General features: G+C 54.9%; 2 protein-coding genes across 7 annotated transcripts; one reads left to right on the forward strand and one right to left on the reverse strand.

The window, feature by feature from the left end:
• Positions 1-12: 12 nt before the first annotated feature.
• On the reverse strand, positions 13-11623 carry LOC136565901 (discoidin, CUB and LCCL domain-containing protein 1-like). 4 transcript variants are annotated; one of them, XM_066564783.1, is made up of 15 exons: positions 11356-11623; positions 6903-7124; positions 4577-4714; positions 4069-4120; positions 3811-3883; positions 3511-3644; positions 3334-3371; positions 3019-3213; positions 2199-2320; positions 1942-2110; positions 1734-1826; positions 1454-1544; positions 1265-1302; positions 982-1098; positions 13-528 (listed from the first exon to the last, which is right to left on the reverse strand). In XM_066564783.1, exons 1-15 carry the CDS (start codon positions 11606-11608, stop codon positions 140-142), a joined length of 2124 nt encoding a protein of 707 aa, XP_066420880.1. In that variant the 5' UTR covers positions 11609-11623; the 3' UTR covers positions 13-139. The 4 variants fall into 4 exon arrangements, with proteins under 4 accessions (XP_066420880.1, XP_066420881.1, XP_066420882.1 ...); XM_066564784.1 differs by lacking the exon at positions 11356-11623 and adding an exon at positions 9794-9919; XM_066564785.1 differs by lacking the exon at positions 11356-11623 and adding an exon at positions 9718-9798.
• Positions 10395-21187, forward strand: GMEB1 (glucocorticoid modulatory element binding protein 1). Of its 3 annotated transcripts, none has more exons than XM_066564788.1 (10): positions 10395-10448; positions 11843-12003; positions 12931-13013; positions 13951-14075; positions 14869-14972; positions 15384-15538; positions 16660-16788; positions 17481-17618; positions 18684-18806; positions 19862-21187. In XM_066564788.1, exons 2-10 carry the CDS (start codon positions 11876-11878, stop codon positions 20566-20568), a joined length of 1692 nt encoding a protein of 563 aa, XP_066420885.1. In that variant the 5' UTR covers positions 10395-10448; positions 11843-11875; the 3' UTR covers positions 20569-21187. The 3 variants fall into 3 exon arrangements, with proteins under 3 accessions (XP_066420885.1, XP_066420888.1, XP_066420886.1); XM_066564791.1 differs by lacking the exon at positions 10395-10448 and adding an exon at positions 11016-11071; XM_066564789.1 differs by lacking the exon at positions 10395-10448 and having other exon boundaries at positions 11823-12003.
• Positions 21188-21860: the final 673 nt, after the last annotated feature.

Here is a 21860-nt window from a genome sequence, read left to right on the forward strand (position 1 = left end):
CCACTCCATATCTGTCTTTCTGTATATAAAGCATATATTTACATACGATTACTTTTAAAAAGCCCACTGCTAGCGCGGGTAAGGTCCTCCTTTACACGCTTTCCCCCCTGCCCAATACCGTGCTGCTGTACTCCCCTCCTCACAAAGCTTCGTGGTACACGTGTGCGAGGGGACAGTGCCTAGGCCACCCACGGGACCCCTCAGAACAGGGGGTGCCAGTCCCCTCCACCGCAGCTGGCAGCTCCCCGGGCCGCAGGGCAGGGGTCTGGTACTGCACCGGGGAGCACCCGGCAGGTCCTGTGATGATGCAAGTGTTGCGGTGCATCCTGGCAGGCTCCGGCTCACTGAATGGCATGGCGTACTCAGGCTCTGGTGGCAGTGGCTCCGCATACTCATTGTGCTTCCCTGGGACGTCGTAGTGGTTCAGGACCAGTGGTAGAGTGTAGCCCTCTTCTAAGAGTGGCTTGAAGGTGGAGGGACCTGTCTGGCTGCTGGGGTTCACCTGCACCAGGTCTGGCTCAGTGTACTCTGAAACAGGGAGGCTGCCATGTCAGGAGGGTGGGTGGTGGTGCTGCAGCAGAGGTGGGTGAGGTGGGTTGAAAAACTGAGCATGTTTGGACTTTCAGGGATAGAAAAACTGCTAAAACCCACCCAACACAGGGTACCCACCCATGGAGACCCCACATTCCCTTGCCACACCACAGAGAGGGGCTCCTGCTATCCCCAGCCACCCTCCAGTGCCAACAGCTGTAATTGAGGTGGACTACTACTACTACTAAATAATGTGTGGTGCTATTACAATAAATGATAATAATTAATTATAATAATTAAATGGGCATGTCTAATTTATCAGGGCCTTCTTGTTGCACAGGTCCATGATGCAGGAGGGGTCAGACCAGAATGGGGAAAGAGGTACAATTGGGAAGATTCGGCTCCAGCTCTGGGCTGAGGGACCAGTTCCTGCCCTGATGTCCCTGTTACCTGGCGAATGGGTCCAGCTGAGGTCCCCTGGTGTGGGGGCCATGGGGAAGGAGGCCAGGCTAGGGGCTGGCAGGCTCTGCAGGGAGCAGACCTGGCTCAACTCCAGCTTGGGGTACCCTGGACAGGGAGAGGAAACCCTCGGTTGTCACAGACTGTCACCTGGACGTGCAGGTGCCCCTGGGACGTGGAACAAATCCAAGCTTGGCAGCAGCATCAGTTAAACCAGCTGCACCCCACGGCACACAGACCCCTGATTCTGGGGAGGAGTTGTGAACCCTTTTACCTTTTGTGATCCCGCAGTTCAGCTCCACTGCTGACTTCCTGCCAAGGGGAGATGCAAGATGAGACAAGAGGTCCCAGCTACCCTGCACCCACCACCACCTATCTCCTCACACCCATTGCCTTAGGGGCTGAATTTGGGGAGGTGATGCTGAGTCCCCCAGGGCAAAGCAGGGGACAAGGCAGGACCAACCTCTTCCTGTGGCAGAGGAAAGCCAGAAGCAGGAGGCAGGAGCAGAAGAGCACAAAGCCTCCAATAAGCAGCATCACCAGCAGTGTGGAGCCTAGGGAGGGAGGGCAGTGTCAGTGCCCTGGGCCCCCATCCCACCCCTTTGCACCCATGAGTGCCAGAAGCCCACCTGGGGCCACTAGAGGAGGAAAATGTGTACCCACGGTGGGATGAAGCCCCAATGGCACCTTGAACACCAAAAGACAATGCTGCACCCCAAGGACAGCCCCTCCATGGCACCCACCTGCCTTCTCCGGGTCCAGGGCAATGCCAGGGATGGGGGTGCGGCTGGCTGGGTGGCTGGTGGCCTCAAGCACCTCCTTGGGGATACTGGGCACTACAGGACAGAGCAGGGACCGTGACTGTGGAACCACCACAGGGTGCACAGGAAGGTGAAGGTCCCAGGAGGATGTTTCAGATATGGGGGTGTGAGCTCCTGTGGAGGGTCTCACCATAGGGACGGGGTATGCGGACCCGTGCCAGCTGGCAGCCCATCAGGGCCACCTTCAGGGCAACGTGCTGGTGCCAGCTCTGCGGTGTGACACGGATGTAGCGGGCGACGATGGGGGGGATAAAGGCGTTAGAGACCTCCCCTTGGCTGTCAGCATTTCCTTCAAACACCTACCGGAGAGGGTGAAGAGGCACCAGTGGCTAAATATCCACTGGCAGGGGGTCTCAGCCTGCTCAGGGATATTCTCCACATGCCCACCTTGTCCTCCTGACCACTGCTGCCTCTGTAGGGTCTCCAATTCTTCCCGTCGCGGCTAGAGGAGACATGGTAGGACGTCACGTAGTAGTCATGCTGCTCCGAGGAGCCCTTTGTGATGATGCCTGTGAATGCAGGAGGGAGTTCCCTGCTGTCAGTTAGGGGTTGCGGGGCTGGGGAAAGGCTGCCCTCTGCCCTGCTGCCCTCTTCTCCCAGCTGGAATAGCCCTTTATCTCTGATATACTCAAGACCCAGCTGGGAAAGGACTAGTAGGGCAGGACACGTCACCTGGCAGAGGGGGATCCTTCTGACCCTGGGAGGGGATTTGGGTGGCAGATTTCAGTGTGGGATACTCTGGTCTGCCCCCACGAACTGATAACCTCCAGCCCCAGCTGCTAGCCCTGCATTCCTCCCTCCTCCAGCCTCTGTCTGGACAATGTTCCCATTTTCCTCGCTGCGGTGGCCAGTCGCTGGCACACAAAGCCCCTGCTTTTGGCAGGCTCGAGCCGCACAAAAGATGCTCACTGGCACCAGATGCAAGAGCATAATATTAACTTGTTCATCCCAGAAATGGCTGCAGATGAGGGGGCAAAGGAACAAAAGGAGGACAGGAGCAGCCGGAGGGGCTGGTGTGCTCTGCATCCCTGTTTGCACCAGTAAAACCATGGCACAATGAACTCCAGTGTATCCTGGGAGTTATGGAGGTGCAACTGCCCTGGGCATTTTTGTGGGGATCAGTCAAGCTGGCACAGCGGGAGGACAGTCATCAGGGTAGCATGGGGACACTGGCAGCTGTTGTCCCCCTTTGATGGCCAACTCTCACCTGTGACATTCCTTCGGGTGCCCAGGTCCAGCTCCAGCCAGGCAGCCTTGGCACCGGGTTCGGCTGCCCAGGAGTGGCCAGTGGTGCTAAGTGCTGCCCGTTCGGCCACCCAGGCTCGGTCCTGGCCCAGCACGTCCACCTCATGCCACCAGGACGAGGCATTGAAGGTGACCACCTCCAGCACATCATCACAGGCTGGGGACAGGAGACAGCACACTGGGAACCTGGAAACCCCAGCTAGGCACAGGGGAGTGGCAGCAGGTCTGACAGCTAAAATCCTGCCTTAATTTCAAGGGTAATGGGAAAAAAAAATACCTTTGTGGAATACAAGTCGCTTCTCAGAGAGAGATCCCCTGTGTGGAAGAAAGCAGGGGGAGCATCAAACAGGGTGAACAAACCCTAGGGTCTCTGAGGGGTGGCAATTTCCCAGTGTCAATGTGGGTGGGTCCTGCAGCTCCACGGGGGGTGCAGCCCCAGCCACTCCTCACCCACCTTTTGGAGCGGAGCCCATTGGCAAAGGCCGACTCATAGAGCGTGATCCCCTTCTCTCGGGACAGGGTGACCTGCCCTCCCAGCTCATCCGCAATCACCCCAGCATGCACAGCTGCCTTGCACAGCACCGATGTCTGCAAGGAGTGGGGAGTAAGGGCAGCCCCCCACAGCAGGCCTGAGCACCCCGTGGGGCACCCCAAGGCCACACTCATCACCTCTGGGTTGCTGAGGGTGACAAGCAGTGGCCACACGTGCTGTGGGGACCATCCCCAGCAGGTGCACTATGGTGCCCACACTTACGTCCCGGTAGCCCTGGCTGGGGTTGCCCCAGATGTCCCCATGGATGTCCTTGCAGCCCGCAGGACAGTACACACTGAAACACATGGTAGGCAGTGGGTCAGGGCTCCCTCCCATCCAAACCCCCTCTTCATACCCACTCTGCTCCCCATCCCACCGGAGCTGTACATCAGGAGAGGGATGGGGATGAAACCAGGACTGATAGGGAGCCCTGCAGCAGGGGACACCAAAATGGGACCATTCCCCACCCTGACCACTCACCTGATGTACTCCTGGGTGTAGTGAGTGCCTCGAACTAGGCAGGAGATCAGGTCTGCAAGGCAGGAACACCCCAGGGTAAGGGACCCCCACCTGCCCCACAGCACACACCCTCTTCTGCCTCAGGGCACTCCATTCCCCTTCCCAACTGAATCCTGCTCCACATTTGGGTTCTGCCCTTCATGCCCCCATGTCTGGAGGGGCAGGGAGGGATGGCCCCTTGGTCCCTGCAGCCATTGGCCCCATGGCACAATCTATACTGCCTGTGGCTCTGTCTGACATTGGGGTGCCACCTGACTTGGGGGTTCAGGGTTCTCAAAGGGGTCCCAGCTGGCTATATGGCCTGCGGGTCTCCCACATTTGCCCCCAGCCAGGGAGAACACGGAAGTTCGGGAGCTCAGGGCAACGGAAGCTCATCCTGGGGTCAGCAAGGAGCATCCTTCACGTCCCTGCATGGGCCAGGACACATCCCAGGGGTGTCTCTGCATCCCAGGGGTTGCTGCCCCCATACCTGGGTGCTGTGAGGTGGCATAGGACACAAGGAGGCCTCGTCCCGAGCGGTGGCTGGTGCTGTTGAACAGGACGGTCACAGTGCTGGAGTTTGTCACCAGGAGTGGGGCAGAAGGGACGGAGTTCCTGCAGTAGGGCCCTGCCAGCAGGGATGGCACCAAGGAGAGGATTTGGTGTCCCTGGAGACACACTTCAACACTTGGACCCAAGGACTTCATCTCCTCTGGCCTGGCCCTCGCCAGGGCCAGGGGGTCTCAGGCATTTGGGCTGTGCTCAGGGTGGTCCCAGAGTTGTTCCACGTCCAGAGTGGCCTATCCCCACCAGAGTGCTGAAGGGTGGTCCCATGAAGCATGGACTCATGCCAGGCTGGTCCCATCTTGAAGATGGTTTCATGTTTTGGGATAGTCCCACACCCAGGGTGGTCCCAGGCCAGGGCAACATCATGACAGGATGGTCCCATGCCCAGGCTGGTCCCAGCCCCAGGGTGGCTCCATTGCCCTCATTGGGCACCTGCCACCACATCCCTCACTGCAGGGACTGGTACACATGGCATCACCCCTCAGGACCCCAAAATGGGAGCTGTGTCCTTGTCTCCTCCACATGCCCCCTTTCATAGGTGCTGCTGAAGCTGCCTCCTAAACTGCCCCCTCCCCCCATTTAATCCACATTAATTTGCAATTCTATCTCCCTGACTAAAACTTTGGCTTAGCAGGCAGGCGGATTCCTTAGGGACATCTCTGGTTCCAGCTGGGGACAGAATGTGGCCCCAATCCCTGGACTGCCACCACCCCCTGTCCCTCACATCGCTCTGCTCTGTATCATGCCTATCACTTGGGCCTCTGGACACACAGAGGTGTTTTGAGCAAATGCCATCGTTGTCCTGGGGACAGGGAACTGTGTGCCTGTGTTCCCCTGGGGCTGCTGGTGACACCTCCTCCTGTGCCTCAGTTTCTCCACCCTGACCCACACCCTCATCCTGCCTGGGTCATATTGAACCAGGAGGTCAATCCCAGGGGACGTGGAACGCATGTGCGCGCAGAGATCTCACATATGTGATACAACTGAGGTCTGCACAATATGCAGATGAGATGCAGATGAGCCCCATGCAGATTTCCCTTCCACTGGTTGCCAGATGGCAGCGCTGCCCTGGGTCACTGGTGCCACCTCTGTAAGGATCTCGGTGATACCCTGGGAGCTGGGGACCCCTCAGCTGAGCCCCAGAGGCTGCCACCCCCATGGAGACCCTGCCACATCCCAGCAGAATCAGGCCAGGGGCCAGACACCAGCTCTGAGTCAGGGAAGGAGCCCACAGCCTCTGCCTGCTCCAGCTGCTTCCCAGAAAACATCTGGAACTTCTCAAGGACCAGTGTCAGCCACGGGAGAGGGAGGGGAACCCAAGCTCTGTGTCATGCTGGCATGGCTCTGGTGGCACCCAAAGGGTCTGTGGGTGCCCGGCCACCTCCCCCAGCCCCCCAGGAACATCATCTGGGAGTTCCCCCCACCTTTCCCACATTGCTGTATCTCAGCATGGGGCCAGGATGTCTCTTAGCTTTGGGGACAATTATGTCCCTGAGGCCACAGCAGAGGGGATGGGGACCAGGGACCTTGCGTGCTGTAACCCCTTTGGGGACCAGCCCAGAAAGGGTGAAAGCCCTGAAGAACAGGGAAAACTCCCCATCCCATGGATCCAAGCCAGCTCCTTTCGATCCTGTATTTCCCATTGCATCTCCTGTCCAGCCCCTGCCCCTCACCAGCGCTGCTTCTCTATCCCACCCCACTACTCGATGCTTCCCCCCACGCCCAAGATGTTTTCCTCAGCATTCGTCATGTTCCCAGTGCTGCCAAATCCCTCCAAGACCATTAAATCTGTCTGGGAAAATCCTGGAAGTGTTTGGGCAGTGGCTGGGCTGACAAATTAATTATTCAGTGGCTGCATCTGGTCCCAGCTGGGCAGTTTCCCCCCAAGCTTTGCAATAGTCATCTCCTTGGGTACCCACCTCCTCAGATGTCCCCATTTGCAAATATTACTCTCCTTCTATATCCTCCTCCTTGGATATTGACCCTTATCTTTGGATATCCCCACCCCCACTATTTGGGTATCCCCTTCCTTGGATATTTCTCTTCTTTGGATAACCCACTTGTCACATACCAGATACCCCTTGTCCTCTGATATTCCCCTCCTTGGATACTGCCCCACTTGTTTGCCCCCCTCCTTAGATATTCTCCCTCCTCATGATGAAATCAGCTAAAACCCCAGATTTTCCTGATATTCTCCCTATCCACAACATTGTATCACCCTTGTCTCCATTCCCCCAGGACCCCCTTACCGTAGGCAGTGCCGGTCTGGGGGTCAGCGAGCAGCAAGGAGCTGTGGGCACAGTGCTCTGAGGGCTCCAGATCCACATCCCCAAATGCCAGGAGTAGGGAGGAGCCCGGGGGGGCTTGGAGCCGCCAGCAACACATGGTGTGGTTGGGATACGTGCCCGGGTAGTTCTTGGAGCTCAGGGTGCCACTGTGGGGTGTCAGCAGCGTGTGGCCACAGCCGTTTCCTGCAGACGCACCAGGGATAGTGCTCAGACAGGCTGTTCCCTGCCTCAGTTTCCCCCCTTGGTGAGGCCCCCAGAACAACCCCTGGGCACCTGCAGCCTCTTCAGATGTTTTCCTCATCCAAAGCATTATTTTCTGGTGGCTTTTCTGGATGCTCTTGGCACTGGGAACTGTCCACAGGGGCATCCAAGGATGAAGCTGCCATAGCTTCCCCCTCAGCCACCAAACATGACCCTCTACCTCCAGCTCCTCTACGTCCTCCAGCCCAGGACAACCCCAATTTGGGGGGATATAAAAGGATTCAAGGAGAGAATATCCCCACTTCATGGGGCTGTACAGCACTGAGCAGCCCCAGGAACCCCTGGCTGCAGCCTTGACCTCGAGGATAACCTTGGGCAGCTGCATCCCCATTGCATCCTTCTCAGGGTGATGCCAGACCCACCACGAAAGGGGCTTTCCTCTGGGCTCACTGCCTCTGGGCATGAGGGAATATCCTTGAAATAAGCTGAAAGCATCAGGCATTGAGACCTGGCCATAATTTCTGGGCAGAATTGGGGTGCAGGGAAAGGGGGAAAGCACCACTTAGCCCCACTGTGTGGGCCAGGCGTTTGTAGGGGTCCAGTGCTCAACACCTCCTCCTCACATCCCCCAAAAGCTGTTGCTCCTGCCAAGCATAATCCTGGCACAGCCAGAAAGAAAAGGGATGGTGGGCATAGAATTGCCCAGCCTCGGCTCCCCTTGCTGTTGCTGGGAGACAACACAAAGCGCCAGCAAGGGAAAATCCTACAGGAATAAAAACCAGGGGGCTGGCAGTGAAAGATGCCAGCCCCAGCACAGAGTGCCCTCCTCCCCAGCCTTTGGGAAGGGCTTGCATCTAAACTGGGGGAGGTTTATTCTGTGGGACTGGGAGAAATCACCAATTTTTCGCCTTTCTGGGCACTGTCCACTGACAGAACAGAGCTGGGAAGGATCAGGCCCTCCAAGAGTGGGGGCTGGGGGGACCGTGGGGACCCCAGGGCTGCCAGTACAATAGCTCCCAGAAGGGATGCTCTGCTGGGGGAGACAAATTTGGGGTATTTGGGGGGAGTTTCTAGCACAGAAAGTTGAAGCCACTGGGATCTGCATGGAAAACCCTCTATGGCCAGGACAGCTGGACATGTGAGCCCAACTGGGGGGTCTTGGATGGATCCCCCCAGCTCTATATCCATACTGGTAGTGCAGAGGAGCTGTGGGGACCCATTCCGGAAAAAAACCCATCCAAGGAAAGGAAATCTTTGTTGAAAACATCCTGAGTGTGACCAGCGCGTGTCGAGAGGGAATGCCAGAGATAAACTGAGAGATGCAGCACTCCTGGGAATTTGGCTCCAAAGATGATACCGAGGGGCCAGGAATAGCCAAGACAGAGCCACAGGGGACTTGCCCCCAGCCAGAGAAACTTTACTCCCCTCCCAAAAAATGTGAAAACTGGATTTCCGGTGGGCGAGGGTGAACTCAGCGGGGCCCCGCTGGGATCATTCCTGCCAGGGATTTGTTTGTTTTCTCACAGGATGCAAGAAAGACACAACAGGGCGATGCTCCGACAAAAGCCCGGCACATTCCTGCCTCTGAGGTCATGCTGCTGGCCCCGGGAAAGCTCCCCCGTGTCCACCAGTGGGTTGGGGATCCGGTGGAAACCCGTTGCATGATGTGCCCCAAACCACACTTTCTGAGTGGGAACGTACTGGGATTCTGCCTCCAGTGATCCCAGCCTGTTCCCGTGCCTCAGTTTCCCCTCGGGGATAATGCTTTGGATGACCCATTGTTGTTTCCTCGCTCTTGGATGAGTTGGGGACGAGTGACACCGGGAAACATGAACTTTGGGATCACGTTTGGGTGAACATTTCTTCGGGGTCGTCCTGGACCCCGCGGCTACAAATTCTCCCGGGAGCGGCATTCCCGGGATGGAGGCCACTGCCCGGCTCTGCACGTAAACCCCAGCGATCCTCTTAACCCGTGGATTAGGGGTTCCTCGGGAAAGCCCTGCAGGCGGGATGGAGCCGAACGCGGGACTCTCGGGACCGGGGACAGGGACAGAGAGAGCTGGGGGGGGCTGCGGAGAAAATGGGCTGGTGCAGGACCGGCGTGATGCGGGGGTGGTGGGAGCAGGGACAGAGCTCGTCCCGTCCGGTACCGGAGCAGAGGGATACTGGGGACCCCGTCCCGGACCAGTACCAGGACAGACGGAGGGCGGGGACCCCGTCCAGTCCGGTACCGGGACAGAGGGATGGCGAGGATCCCGTTTGGGTTCGGTACCGGAGCAAAGGGATGGCAGGGACCCTGTCCCCGGGTCGGTACCGGGACAGAGGGATGGCAGAGAACCCGTTCAGGAAAAGAACCGGGGGCAGGCGCACCACGACGACCCTGTGCCGGTGTGGTCTGCTCTGGTCACAGCGGGGAACTGTTCCCGTGAGCCCATCCTGATTCGATCCCGGTCCAGACACAGCGAAGAGCCCGTCCCGGGGCAGAGGCGAGCCCGTCCGGTCCCCTTTCCCAGTCCCCATACCGCACCAAGTTCCGGTCCCATCCCGGCGAGCGAAGCAGAAACTCCGACGGTACCGGTGGGAGTGGGGCTCCCGGTGCCGCGTCCCGGTGTGGGATGTCCCGCTGCCGGTGCTCCGCAATCAGCACTCACCATCCTGTGCGCCGGCCGAGCGCAGCCCCAGAGAGCCGAGCAGGAGGCAGTGGCGGACCAGCACCAGCGCCCCCGAGGCCGCCCCGCCGCCCGCCCGCATCCTCGTCCGTCCGCCGCCACCCTGGCCCCGCCAGGGCTCCGCAGCGCCGTCGCCCCGGCCACGCCCTTCTCCGCCCTGCCACGCCCATTGGCTGTCGCCGCCCGACCCCGCGTCACCATTGGTCGGACTCGTTGTCAGTCGACGGGCACGCACGGCAGGGGCAGTGGGAGATTCGGCAGGCCGGCCGTGGGAGGTCCCGGTGGTCCCGCCGGGGCTGGCTTGGGGCGGGGCGGGAGATGCCCGGTAGTGCGTTCCACGACTCGTTGCTGTGACCCCAGGGGGGAGCGAACTTCGCCGTGACAGCCCCACCGGCAACTCCTGGCTTGGGCTGGCGGGTGAAGCCGCGAAGGCGATACTGCCGGCGGCCACCAGGGAGCAGCAAAACGCCGCGTGCTTCACCGGTCGGCCCCTTTAAGGCAGGCGGCGGCCGGAAGTGCTGGCGGCCGAGGCCGCGGCGGGCACTGCGCATGCGTTGCTGCTGCCCGTCCCGCCTCCCCCCTCCCCATCCCCCCGTTCCCCCGTCCCACAGCCCCCGGTTTCGGCCGCTCGCCGACGGTAAGGCCCAGCTGGCGCCGCGCTACGGGGGCCGGGAGGGGCCATGCGGCGCGAAGGGGCGGGGCGGGAGGGGGCCTGGCCCCGCCGAGAAGGGAGGGAGGGGTCGCCGCCGTACGTGCCGCCGCCGCTGCCGCGAGGGCGGGCGTCGCGCGCGCGCCGCTCGGGGTGGGGGGGGGTGGGGGGGGGGGAGGGCAGCGGGGGCTAGCCAGCGCCGTGGGGAGGGGGGCCGAGGCCACGCCCCCTCCCCCGGGCTGGCCACGCCCCTTCGCCGCCGTGCGCGCCGCGGGGTGGTCCCGTGGGTCCTGTGTCACGTGACCTCTCGACCCCGGCGCGGGGGAGGCTGCGACCTCCGAGCCGCAGCCCGGAGACCCCGCGGGGGCCAGGGGGGTTCTCTTGTGTAGCTCCCCCCCTTCTCCTTTAAGGCCTCGGCGTGATCGCCGCCGCGATTTGTCCGTGTCCTATTGACCCCCCCGCGCCAGATATCCTGGCGAAGCTCTGCCGTCTCTCGAGGGGTCCCGGGTGGCTCTGTCTGTCCCCCGGAGCGGGATGAGGTGCGGGAAACCGCGGGAGTCCCACGCCTGGAGCCGGGTGGATGCGTGGCCCCTGTGTCGGCGGCTCCCCAGGTTTGTCCTGGTGTATCCCAACCAGGGGATACCGAAACCCCTGTCACTCGCCAGGAGATCCTGACCTGAAATCTCTGAGATTTACATGGGATATTGAGAAGAAATTGTTCCCTATGAGAGTGGTGAGGCCCTGGCATAGGTTGCCCAGAGAAGCTGGCTGCCCCTGGATCCCTGGAAGTGTCCAAGGCCAGGCTGGATGGGACTTGGACCAATCTGGTCGAGTGAAAGGTGTCCCTGTCCGTGGCCAGAGGTGGGACGAGATGAGCTTTCAAGTTCCTTCTTACCTGAAACATTCCACGATTCTGAGACTGGCTTTCCCAGCAGCTTGTAGACCTCAGGCTTGCAGGGACGACGTCCAGCCGCACACTGTAACCAAACCACCTCTGTGCCTTGTGCACAACCATAGGCACATCCCCTGGGAATGCAGCTTCTCCGGGACCCCCTGTCAGGTCCTCCTGTGTTAACACCACACCTTGACACCAGCTTCTCCTGGGAAGGATCATCCACAGGCATGTTCCTGGTGAGGGAGCAGAGCATGCCAGGGTGGACCAGAGCATTCCAGGGGTGGCTGGAGGCACTGATGTCCAGGGCCAGTGGGAGAAGCTCTGTGTTGAAAACACACTCTTGCCAAAACCCACCAATGTGGGTCTGTTCCTTGGTGCCAGGTTGGGGGTTCAGAGCTGGAGAGAGCTGCTGGCTTGGGAGTTATGAGTGGGATGACACTGGGGGGATCTGCCTCTGGGATCTGTTCCCAACTCTTGTGATCCACAGGGAGGAGAAAACCTTGCCACGTTCATGTGAGAGATGGCGAATGCCGAGGTGAGCGTCCCTGTGGGTGATGTGGTGGTTGTACCAAGTGACGGGAATGAAGGGGAGAGCCCGGAGGATACCAAAACCCAAGTGATCTTGCAGCTCCAGCCGGTGCAGCAAGGGTGAGTAGGATGGTACTACCTGGAAGGTGGGATGGGGGGGAGCCCTGTGTGTTTTCATGGTGTGGGTACAGAGTGTGACTGTGTTTTCCAGATCCATGTCAGTTTTGTGCCATGAAGGGGAGAGAGAAAATACAACAGATTAAATCTTTTGTGTGTATGGTTGTCATGGGGCCTCCGAGGGCTGAAATTGTCCTGCAAGGCTGTGTTGGTGCAGTGCTCCCAGATTGTGGAAGCAGTGCTGTCCCAGTCTCTCTCTTCCTTCTCCAATCCCTGGGTTGGTTTTTGCCACACTGCAGCTGCTGGATGTGGTGGTCTGTGTGTTCAGACCTTCATGTGCCACTGTGCCAGCTCTCTCCTAAAATAATCCTCTTCTAAAATAAAGTGGGGCTGGGATGTGGAGGGAATTTTGTAGCTCCCTGGCAGCTGCTGCAGAGAGTGGCTTCATCTTCACCCTGGATCAATCAGGATGGAAAAAAAACTGGCTCTAATTTGATAATATTTGCAGGGGCAGGATGGCTGTGGGCCTGACAGTAGCTTCCCTTTGTGGTCATCTGTGTTGCAGTGTCACATAGGGCTGGAAGAGAAATCCTAGGACACTGGGCTCTGCTTCCTGTTGTCGAGGGTGACCAAGGGCAGAGGAAAAGGCACAGGGAAGCCTGAAGAGCTGCCTCAGTGGTGCTGGCAGAGTGGAGGGTGGGATGACAGTACTGGGAATGCCTCTGCATCTATCAGCCCTTGGGATTATTATTGTTTTGTTGTATTGGCGTTCACCAAAAAATTCCAGGTGATTGCAACTGTATCAGACAAAATTAATGTCCCTTGAGGACAGGCAAAAAGAAATTTACTGATTTTTTTTAACCCTGTGCTGCGAATCCTAATTTCCCATGATTTATATAGTTTGTTTATGGATGGGTTCTTTCACCACAGGATTTACCAAGAGGGCTCCGAGGCCAGTGCCGCTGTGGTGGCCGTGGAAACCCACACCATCCACAAGCTGGAAGAAGGGATTGGTGAGTTCCCACTTGGTGTGGATGAATCCCCTCCTGTGCAGGGCTGGTTTCCTCCACTTTGCTGGGCTTCTTTCTGGCTCTGCCCCTGCAGATGCTACTTCCCAGGCATGGATGTGGGTAAAGGGGCTGGCCTTACTCTGGAATAAGAGTCTGCTGTTACTGCTTGGTCTCAAAGTCCTGGTAGTGAGATCCTGGCTCTCCTTCAATGAATGGTAAGGGCTCCCATGGGGTCCAGGGGAGCCGGGATGTCACCCTAGTCCTAGTGTCCAGACACTGGCAGCAGGAATGATAGTGATGAGGATGTGGTGACTGAAGCATCAGGCTCTGGTTGTGGGGTCTTTGCTGAACCAGCCGTCCAATGGTTTGGATTGGATGCTCATAAGAACTGAGCAGGTTGGCTCCAACTGCTCTCTCCCATCCTGAGCAGTGTGTGGAAAAAGGCTCCTGTCAACGGATGCTGTCAGTAGATCTTGACTAGAGTTCTGCTTTCTGTGTCAGTTTGGGTCTTTTGGCAGGATTAGCACATGAAGAGAATATATTATCAGTAAATATCTGATATCGTTGCTAAAGAGATACCAGAGCTGCAAGAATCTGAGAGATATCTGTGCTTCAAATTTTAAACCATTTTGTTGCTACTAAGATTGTTCTCATTGACACCTCCCCCCTTACAGATGCGTTGGATTTCTGATTTCATGTTTCCTTATAGATGAGCTTCATTTGGAGCCAAATATTATACCAAAAAGCAGATGCCAGTTGCTGTTAGAGTTAATCTGAACTAACTCTGAGAAGATGGAGAGGACTGATCCTGAACTGGGATCTGCCCTTTTTTTTTGGTTTCCCAAGTGCAGGTCTCATAACCTCTGAGCTTTCAGCTCCCGCCTTGTGGGATTGGAGCCTCTTGGGTGGAAAGTTTCATTTTGAGCCATTCCTCCCTCAGACCCCAGCACCCTTGAAACGAGTGAGGAAATCGAGATTGCCTATCCCATCACCTGTGGGGAGAGCAAAGCCATCCTCCTTTGGAAGAAATTTGTCTGCCCAGGAATCAATGTCAAGTGTGTGAAGGTAAAGGAGAAACTCACAGTGGATTCCTTTCTGCTCTTCATGTGTGCTGGTTGGCCTCCACAGGAATTCCTTCGTTTTTGTGTTTCATCCTGAGTCCTTGGATTGTTGGTGCCAAAGTTGTTTTTTCATGGGGAGAAGCATGGAAAGAGTGGATTAAAGAGGGAAGGATATCACCCTCTTCATATTTCAGTGGCATTTGCCCTTGAGGAAGGATTGAAGGCAGGCAGGAGATATGTGTTGAGATCTGGCAGAGCTTTGCCTCCTCCCTTTTCCTTGGTGTCCTGGTATTTCACCTCTGTCACTTCCTTGGCTAGCAGGTTGCATTGAGAAGGGAAATCTTGATGTTACCTTTTCCCACTTGAGAGCATGGCAGTTTGACAGCCAAGCCCCTTGTGCTCCTGCCCCTCAGCAGGAGCTACTCAAGTCACTGGAGCAGGGCAGAACGGATGCTCAAGGGAAGACCTGTGTCAGCTGGATGCTGCTGGGCCATTGGATGTAACAGAAACCTCCTGTAATGATCTCCAAAATGACCCTACATGTTCATAGGAGATTATTTGGTTCATATAAACCCTTCAGGGCTGTTTTTGGTTAGGGCTGTGAATGCCTATGGTTGGCAGGTCATCCCTACAGACATGCTTCCTGGAGCTGTGAGCATTGCTGTGCCCAGGCGATCAAAGCTGGGAGGGATCTGAGAAGCAGCTCCTCTCTCTGGGTGGAAGTAGGGGCTCAGATGAGTTGTATTGGATGTCCCAATCCTCCCTGTTTGCTGAGCCTTTGCTTGTCTTGTTGCCAGTTCAATGACCAACTGATTAGCCCGAAGCACTTTGTTCACCTGGCTGGGAAGTCTACCCTGAAGGACTGGAAGAGAGCCATTCGCCTTGGAGGAATCATGCTAAGGTATTTGACCCCTGTCCAGCTTCAGAGCTCCACCCCTGCAGCTGCAGGACCCCCAGCAGGCATTTTGTCTGCCTTGCAGTCCCCAGGAGGCCTCTTGGAGGCCCAGAGTACCTGCAGCCTACAGAGATCCTGGCTCCATGATGTGAGGGTCAGGATCCCTCACCCTGGACAGAAGTGGCATTGCCTGGGGAACCTGGGGTGGAACAGGACTGAAACAGTGTGTGTGAAGCTGGGAGTCTCTTGTGTTTGCCATTTGAAAGCCTTGCAGGAGATTTTTTGGGTGCAGAGTGGCCTGGGGATCTCCCTTTCTCTTTCCTTCCTATGACCATAGCATTCCCAGGTGGAATACTCCCTTTTGTCTCTAGGCTGAGATTTGAACTGAGCCTGATTCTATCCCCACTCCCTGCACAGGAAGATGATGGATTCAGGGCAGATTGACTTCTACCAACACGACAAAGTTTGCACCAACACCTGTCGAAGCACCAAGTTTGATCTCCTGATCAGCAGTGCCAGAGCACCAGTACCGGGGCAGCAGAGCGTGGTGCAGACTCCAACCTCAGCTGATGGTAGGAAACCAGTTACCAATGCCATGGGAACTTCCCTCTGATGCTCCTCTCCCTCCTATACGCATTTTACACCTTCTTCCCGAGCACATCAGGGCAGTCTCACCAGGAGATTGCTCTGGTTTCTGGAAGGGAAAATGCTTCTTGTGTCTGTTTGGAGAAGTCTTGGCAGCATCTGTCAGGGGACTCTGTTCGGCGGGATGGGGAAGGTTGGAAAACAGCTGGCATCAAGAAGCTGCTTTCCAGAGAGGCAGCCTTCATAGCCAGGAGAAGGATTGAGAGCTTTGCAGGGATCTTTGTTCTGGGATCATCATGGGAGCAAACACTTGTGAGAGCTTGCACAGCATTTTCCGATATATTTCCCATTTGTGAGTCTGTTATAAAGGCATGAATTGGTCTCAGGAGTGAATTTAGAAATGCTGTCCTCCTACAGAACATCCATGAACAGGATGTGGTGGTTGGACATGATTTGAGTGTCATTCCAGCTGTAAGTTCTGAGTGATCCTGTGCTCCAGATCAGATATTGATCTCTTTGCTGTGGTTAAGGGAGAAGACTATTCCCAACTGTACCCCACTGTTAAGCTGGGTGGGTTACATTTCTCTGCCCCTGGGTGGGTGACATGGCAGAGTTGTCCATAGGCTAAGGAGAATCTCTTGGAAAGCACCATAGCCAATTTACAGTGGCTGCACATTGGTAAGTCCCAAATTTGATCCAGAAATTTAGAATTGGGTCAGATCCATTTCCCTTTAATAAACCAGCTGGGATGCCAGCTCCATTTCATGAGGGATTAGGGGTGCAGAGTTTCCTGTGGATGATGCAAGGGGAGAAGGGTGGCTGGGCTGAGCCTTATTTGTTCCCTTCTTTACTCTGATCTCTTTCTGCTCCCTTGAGCCAGGACTCCACTGTGCAAGGCACATGATTTTCCCTCCAGAAGCTCCAGAACTTTTCACAGTCACAGTTCCAATGAGAAGCAGCAATACTTACTTTTAACTGGTTTGGTTGAAAGAAGCCAAGCACAAACCTTACCCAAAGAGTGAAAGAGAGCCTGAGGAGGGCTGAGGGGGTTGGGAAGCAAAGCAGGGATTCAGGCTGTCAGAGGGTGTTGATGGGGGCTTTCTGTCAGGGAGCATCACCCAGATTGCGCTGTCGGAGGAGAGTATGGAGGAGGGGATAGAGTGGAACTCGGCTCTGACAGCTGCTGTCACCATGGCCACTGAGGAAGGCATGAAAAAGGACACGGATGAGATTTCAGGTAAGCTTAGGCTGCTTGTTCAGTGTTTTCTTCCCCTCTCCTCCCCTGTTACATTTTTGGAAACCTAAATCTTGCAAATAAGTAAAGTTTGGGCAATGACAAAGCTGTCCCTCAGCCTCTTGGATCTTCAGGATTACCCAGGCATTCAGGCTTTCTGCCAGTGGAGCTCCTCACCACTGCAGGACTTTGGCCCTGGCCTCATGGCTGATGGATAATCCCTCAGATCAGATGTTACTGGTTGCAGTGATGGGCTTTTCTGTTTTATTCAAAGGATGTGAAACATCTGCCAGCCTGGAGCCAGGCAGGAACCAACAAAGAGCAGAGTAATGTTTGTTCTCTGTCAACTCTGTTCTGTGTCTCTCTGGCCTTCCACCCTCTTGTATCAGTATGGAAGCTTAGCTAGAATTTCCTCATATGATGATTTTAAGCTTTGCATCTTGCAAAAATGTGAAATGTTGCCTTGGAAGTCATGGACTTGCTTAAAAACCTATTCCTGATTTGCTGCCTGAGTCTATTTTACTTGGTTTGGGGTTGGTTATTTTTTTCACATGTCCTGTCCACCCCAGTAGCCAAGCTACCTTGCAAAGGTAGTCACCTTGAAAAGATACATTTGCCTTAGAGGTTTAAGGTGACCCTGTGGGAAAAATGCCAAATGCTTGTATATGTTGACTTTTCCTCCTCTTTTGTGCCAGAGGACACACTGATGTTCTGGAAAGGAATAGCTGATGTGGGGCTGATGGAAGAGGTGGTGTGCAACATCCAAAAGGAAATAGAAGAAGTCCTAAGAGGTGTGCAGCAGCGGTTGGGTCAGTCTCCCTTCCAGATGACAGGTAGGTTGTGAGGAAAAAGCCTCAAAAGGGCAGTTGCAAGCAAAAAAAAAAAAACAAACGGTGCTAAGGGTCCATTCCACCATGTGAAGCTGGTGAGTCAGGATGCGGAGTGAGTTCCCACTCATTAGCTGAGTTGTGGGAGCATAGTCTGTGTTCTCAGCCTGCCCAGCTGTGAAGTGCCTTTGCTTCAAAGCACAAGGATACACCATTCCCTCCTGTTCCCTGAGCAAAGTGACCCTGGTAGCTTGCTCGGACCATCAGATGACTGTTCACAGCTCCCAGCCCTGATGGAAGCTTTCCCAGAGTCACTTGGACTGGAGTTACTCAAACACTTCTCTGTGACACTGCAGGCCTAAACAGGTCCTGCCCCCTCACTTCTTCTCTGCTTTTACTGGTGCCAGAAAACCTGTTTTGGGGGCTGAACCAAATGAGGGAAATTATCTGGGTTAAAAATAAATTCCCCTCCCCTTTTTAGGGTTATTTTTAACTTGTAACAGGCTCCCTAATCTGATTTGGCACATGCCCCTGTGAACACCTCTTGTTGATGCTCTTCCTGGGAGAACATACATGTAGCCACAAACTTCATTTTACCCAGGATATTTTTTTTTTTTTTAATTTTCTAATTTAACTTTGGGCTGGTGCATCTTTGTGTCTGATAGGTGTCAGGTTTCGGGAACTATGAGTAATTGAAGTCAGTGGATTATAACAGACATTTTGCACAGCTTTCTGTGGAGCTTGGCATGTTAATGACTCTGTCAGGAGCATGGGGGTGATGGTTTGTAGGTGGAGAGCTCGTTTGTATCTCTGTGATTGCAAATTACACTTTCATTTGCAGCAATTAGGAGCTGCTTGAGTGACACAGCTCTGTCAAATTTGTTTTATCATGTGAATAGGATGATTTAATCCTGGGATGTCAGAAGGATGAGGGAGTTGAGTTTCCTTTTTTTTCAGCTAGCCTTTGTGAAAGAACAGAGAGAGTTTTAAAAAGTAGTAGAAAATATTTGGTGTAACAGGAGCATCTTTTGAGTGCCCAAATCTTAACATCCCTGTGCCCCTTCCTTGGAGATGCTGCAGTCCTGAACAACGTCGCCCATACATTTGGCCTAATGGACACAGTCAAGAAGGTCCTGGACAACAGGAAAAACCAGACAGAGCAAGGAGAGGAACAGTTTCTTTACACACTGGCAGGTAAAGGGGCCTAACAAGAGTTCACATCCTGCTGCTACTCTTGGGAATGGACATGACTTTCCTTTTCCTCAATTAATTAGGGTTAGTGTTCAGAACAGGCTGCCCCAAAACAAGTGCATCCCAATCCTTTTCTGTCCTAGGGCTTGAATGAAATTTCCTCTCTCCCCTGTCTCACAGAGAGCAATTGCTTGGGACTTTGGACAACTCAAAGTCTGTGCCCTTTGCTGCAGTGGGGGTGCTGCAGGCATCAGTCCAATTCCCTCAGGATTAGGGACAGGACCTGCCAGCTCAGCGCTGTGCCATGATCACCTGAGCCGTGGACAGTGTTGTGCTGTACCCAAGCTAATAAGCCTCTCTGAGTATGTGGTGCTGAGCTTCTGCTTGTCTTGGCTATCAGGGCTATCTTCTTGTCTTATAGTGCTATTGGGTATCCTGCTCAGTTTTCTCTGAGCTGAAGCCACCTGGGATCCCCAGAGCTGCTCATTGGATGTGTCTCCCTCCTCACCATGTACTGTAGGATCTGTTGTTATCTGAGATGTCCTAGTCCCCTGCCCTGGATAAATGAGGTCACTGTGCTACTTCTGGCTCCCAGTGTTCCCACTAATAAGTGTTGAGGGGGATGTTTCATTGACCCGGCATCCTGCTGGCTGTCCCCAGTGCAGGTGCTTGGCTCCTGGGGAGGTGACCCAGCCAAGCTCAGGAAGCAATTCCAACTGCCTGGGGGCTTTATCCACTCTCCCTTGCAGGTGGGTTTTAGCTTGTGGGGAGCAGAAATGTCCATCTCCTTGTCAGTAGGAGTAGCCAACACGTATGGAATGTTACCTGTGTCTTACCCAGGCGCTGGCAGCTGGAACGTTGACCAGGTCTATGTAGGTGGCAGGAGAACCTAGCCTTTTCCTTCAGTGCCATTTGATCTCAAGGGAGAAGCCAAGATCAGGCTCACTGGGTGGTTGGGTGACCTCCTGTCACAAACCTGGGAATGATGATTGGTTCTGGAGCCCCAGGAGCTCCTACTTACCCTGGCGTGACATGTTGTTCAACCATTCCCTATGCAGACCTGGAGCGGCAGCTGGAAGAACAGAAGAAACTTGCCAGGGACCAGAAGACCAAGTCTCAAACCATCCAGAATGTAGTGCTGATGCCCATGAGCACTCCCAAGCCTCCGAAGAGACCCCGTCTGCAGCGCCCAGCCTCCGCTACCATTCTCAGCCCCTCCACCCCCATCCAGCAGCCTCAGTTCACTGTCATCTCCCCCATCGCCATCGCGCCCGTTGGACAACAGTTCTCTGTGGGCAACATCCCAGTGGCAACCCTCAGCCAAGGCTCCAGCCCAGTGACTGTTCATACCTTGCCGTCTGGCTCCCAGCTCTTCCGATATGCCACCGTGGTTTCATCCTCCAAGACCAGCTCCTCGGACACCGTCACCCTGCACCCATCCTCCAGCCTGGCACTGCTGAGCTCAGCAGCCATGCAGGACACCGGGGCCCTGGCCAACGTGGCGACCATGGTCAACCCTGTGGAACTAGTGGCCATGGAGTCTGGCATCACTTCCACCATCCAAGCTGTGGAAGGCACCTCGGACGATGGGCAGACCATCATAGAGATCGACCCGGCGCCGGATCCTGAGGCGGACACAGACGAATCAGAGGGCAAAGCTGTGATCCTGGAGACAGAGCTGAGGACTGAGGAGAAAGTGGTGGGAGATGTGGAAGACCATCAGCACCAGGTCCATAATGTGGAGATTGTGGTCTTGGAAGACTAGTGGGGAAGGCAAGCATCAGTTAGGGGAAGAGTTGGGAATTAGTTTTATTTCAGGCTTTTTTGTTAAGCATCTTTTCCAGCCACCCCAGTTGTTACCATGGATATTTTCATTGTACTATATATATATATATATATATATATATATATATTTATATATATATATATATGTATATGTATGTAAAACGTTTGGGTTTTTTTGTTTTAAACAAAGCTGGAGAAACACATGAGACATGGATAAGGCTCCGTCTCTGTGGAGCACTGAACAATACCACCCATGGCAGGGTCAAGGAGAGACTGGATCTCTGCTGGACAACCCAACCAGGAGGAACTAGCCATGCCTCAGTGCTTCTGCTCCAGGGCTGCCCTGGCCTGGAGACTTTATTTGAGAGACAATAACACTTGAGTATGGACGTGGCTGTGAGAAGGGGTGACGGATTTGGGGTGGAACAGGTACCTCATTTGTATTTTTATTTTCCCCAGGAAAAGGGAATTCCGTCGGACCCTTCACTGTCACCTTAAATGGGATTTTTTATTATTTTTCTTGCTTTGAGGAGGCTGACAGTACAATGAATTTTCTGTCCATGTTCTCCTCCTCCACACAAATTGTTTTTAAATCTCTATTTTTTTGTATTTGTTTGCTCTCTCCCTTCCCTTGTCCAGATTTCCCAGCTGCAAAGCCCTGGGACCTTCTCTCAGGGTCCCTGTATCCCAATCCCTCCTCTTCCCATGGCACTTTTCCCCCATCCCTTTCCCTGCCTGGCAAGGCTCGGTGCTGCAAACGCCACTTGAATATTCCGAGATCACATCAGCCTTTTGTATAAGGCAAAAAATATCAACTCAAGCTCAAACCCAGTCCTCCCCCTTGGCCGCTCAGCACCCCAGGGACCTTTCAGGGTGTACAAAGCATGTTGTGCTGTTGCTTTCTGGGAGAGACAGATTTCGGATCAGGACAGCTTCTGTTTACACTGTGTGCTGAGGCTGCTCCATGCTTGTCGCTTCTTGTTTGGTGGTTTTATTTTTGTATTACTTTTTCTTCTTTCTTCCTGTAATCTCTTGGCAGGGTTAGAACTGGCACATTGCTGAAATACGGTGCACGCCGCTGTTTTCCCACTTTCCCTCTTTTTTTCTGGTGGCTGGAGATCCATTTGGGCTTTGCCACACTGGGAAAATGGAGGGGGAAAGCAACGAGTGGCTTCAGAGGTGTGGGAGATTTGGAGGAGATTTGGGAGGCTGGGAGGGTGGGAGCTGCTTGGCTGGAAATACGAAGCAAAGGAAACACACCTGGGGAGGGTG

This window comes from Molothrus aeneus, chromosome 23 (genome assembly GCF_037042795.1).
Source record: "Molothrus aeneus isolate 106 chromosome 23, BPBGC_Maene_1.0, whole genome shotgun sequence".
Classification (NCBI taxonomy): Eukaryota; Metazoa; Chordata; class Aves; order Passeriformes; family Icteridae; genus Molothrus; species Molothrus aeneus.

What these genes read in the sequence shown, in the direction of transcription:
- LOC136565901 (XM_066564783.1), bottom strand. Translation starts at nt 11,608, where the DNA reads ATGCTCTGCTCCCTCACCAGGAACATGCCTGTGGATGATCCTTCCCAG. An exon ending in AGAATCGTGGAATGTTTCAG is followed by an intron (nt 7,125 to 11,355) that starts GTAAGAAGGAAC and finishes GTGCGTCTGCAG; the next exon opens with GAAACGGCTGTGGCCACACG. An exon ending in AATGGGCTCCGCTCCAAAAG is followed by an intron (nt 3,372 to 3,510) that starts GTGGGTGAGGAG and finishes TCTTCCACACAG; the next exon opens with GGGATCTCTCTCTGAGAAGC.
- GMEB1 (XM_066564788.1), top strand. Translation starts at nt 11,876, where the DNA reads ATGGCGAATGCCGAGGTGAGCGTCCCTGTGGGTGATGTGGTGGTTGTA. An exon ending in GACTCCAACCTCAGCTGATG is followed by an intron (nt 15,539 to 16,659) that starts GTAGGAAACCAG and finishes GCTTTCTGTCAG; the next exon opens with GGAGCATCACCCAGATTGCG. An exon ending in GGACACGGATGAGATTTCAG is followed by an intron (nt 16,789 to 17,480) that starts GTAAGCTTAGGC and finishes CTTTTGTGCCAG; the next exon opens with AGGACACACTGATGTTCTGG.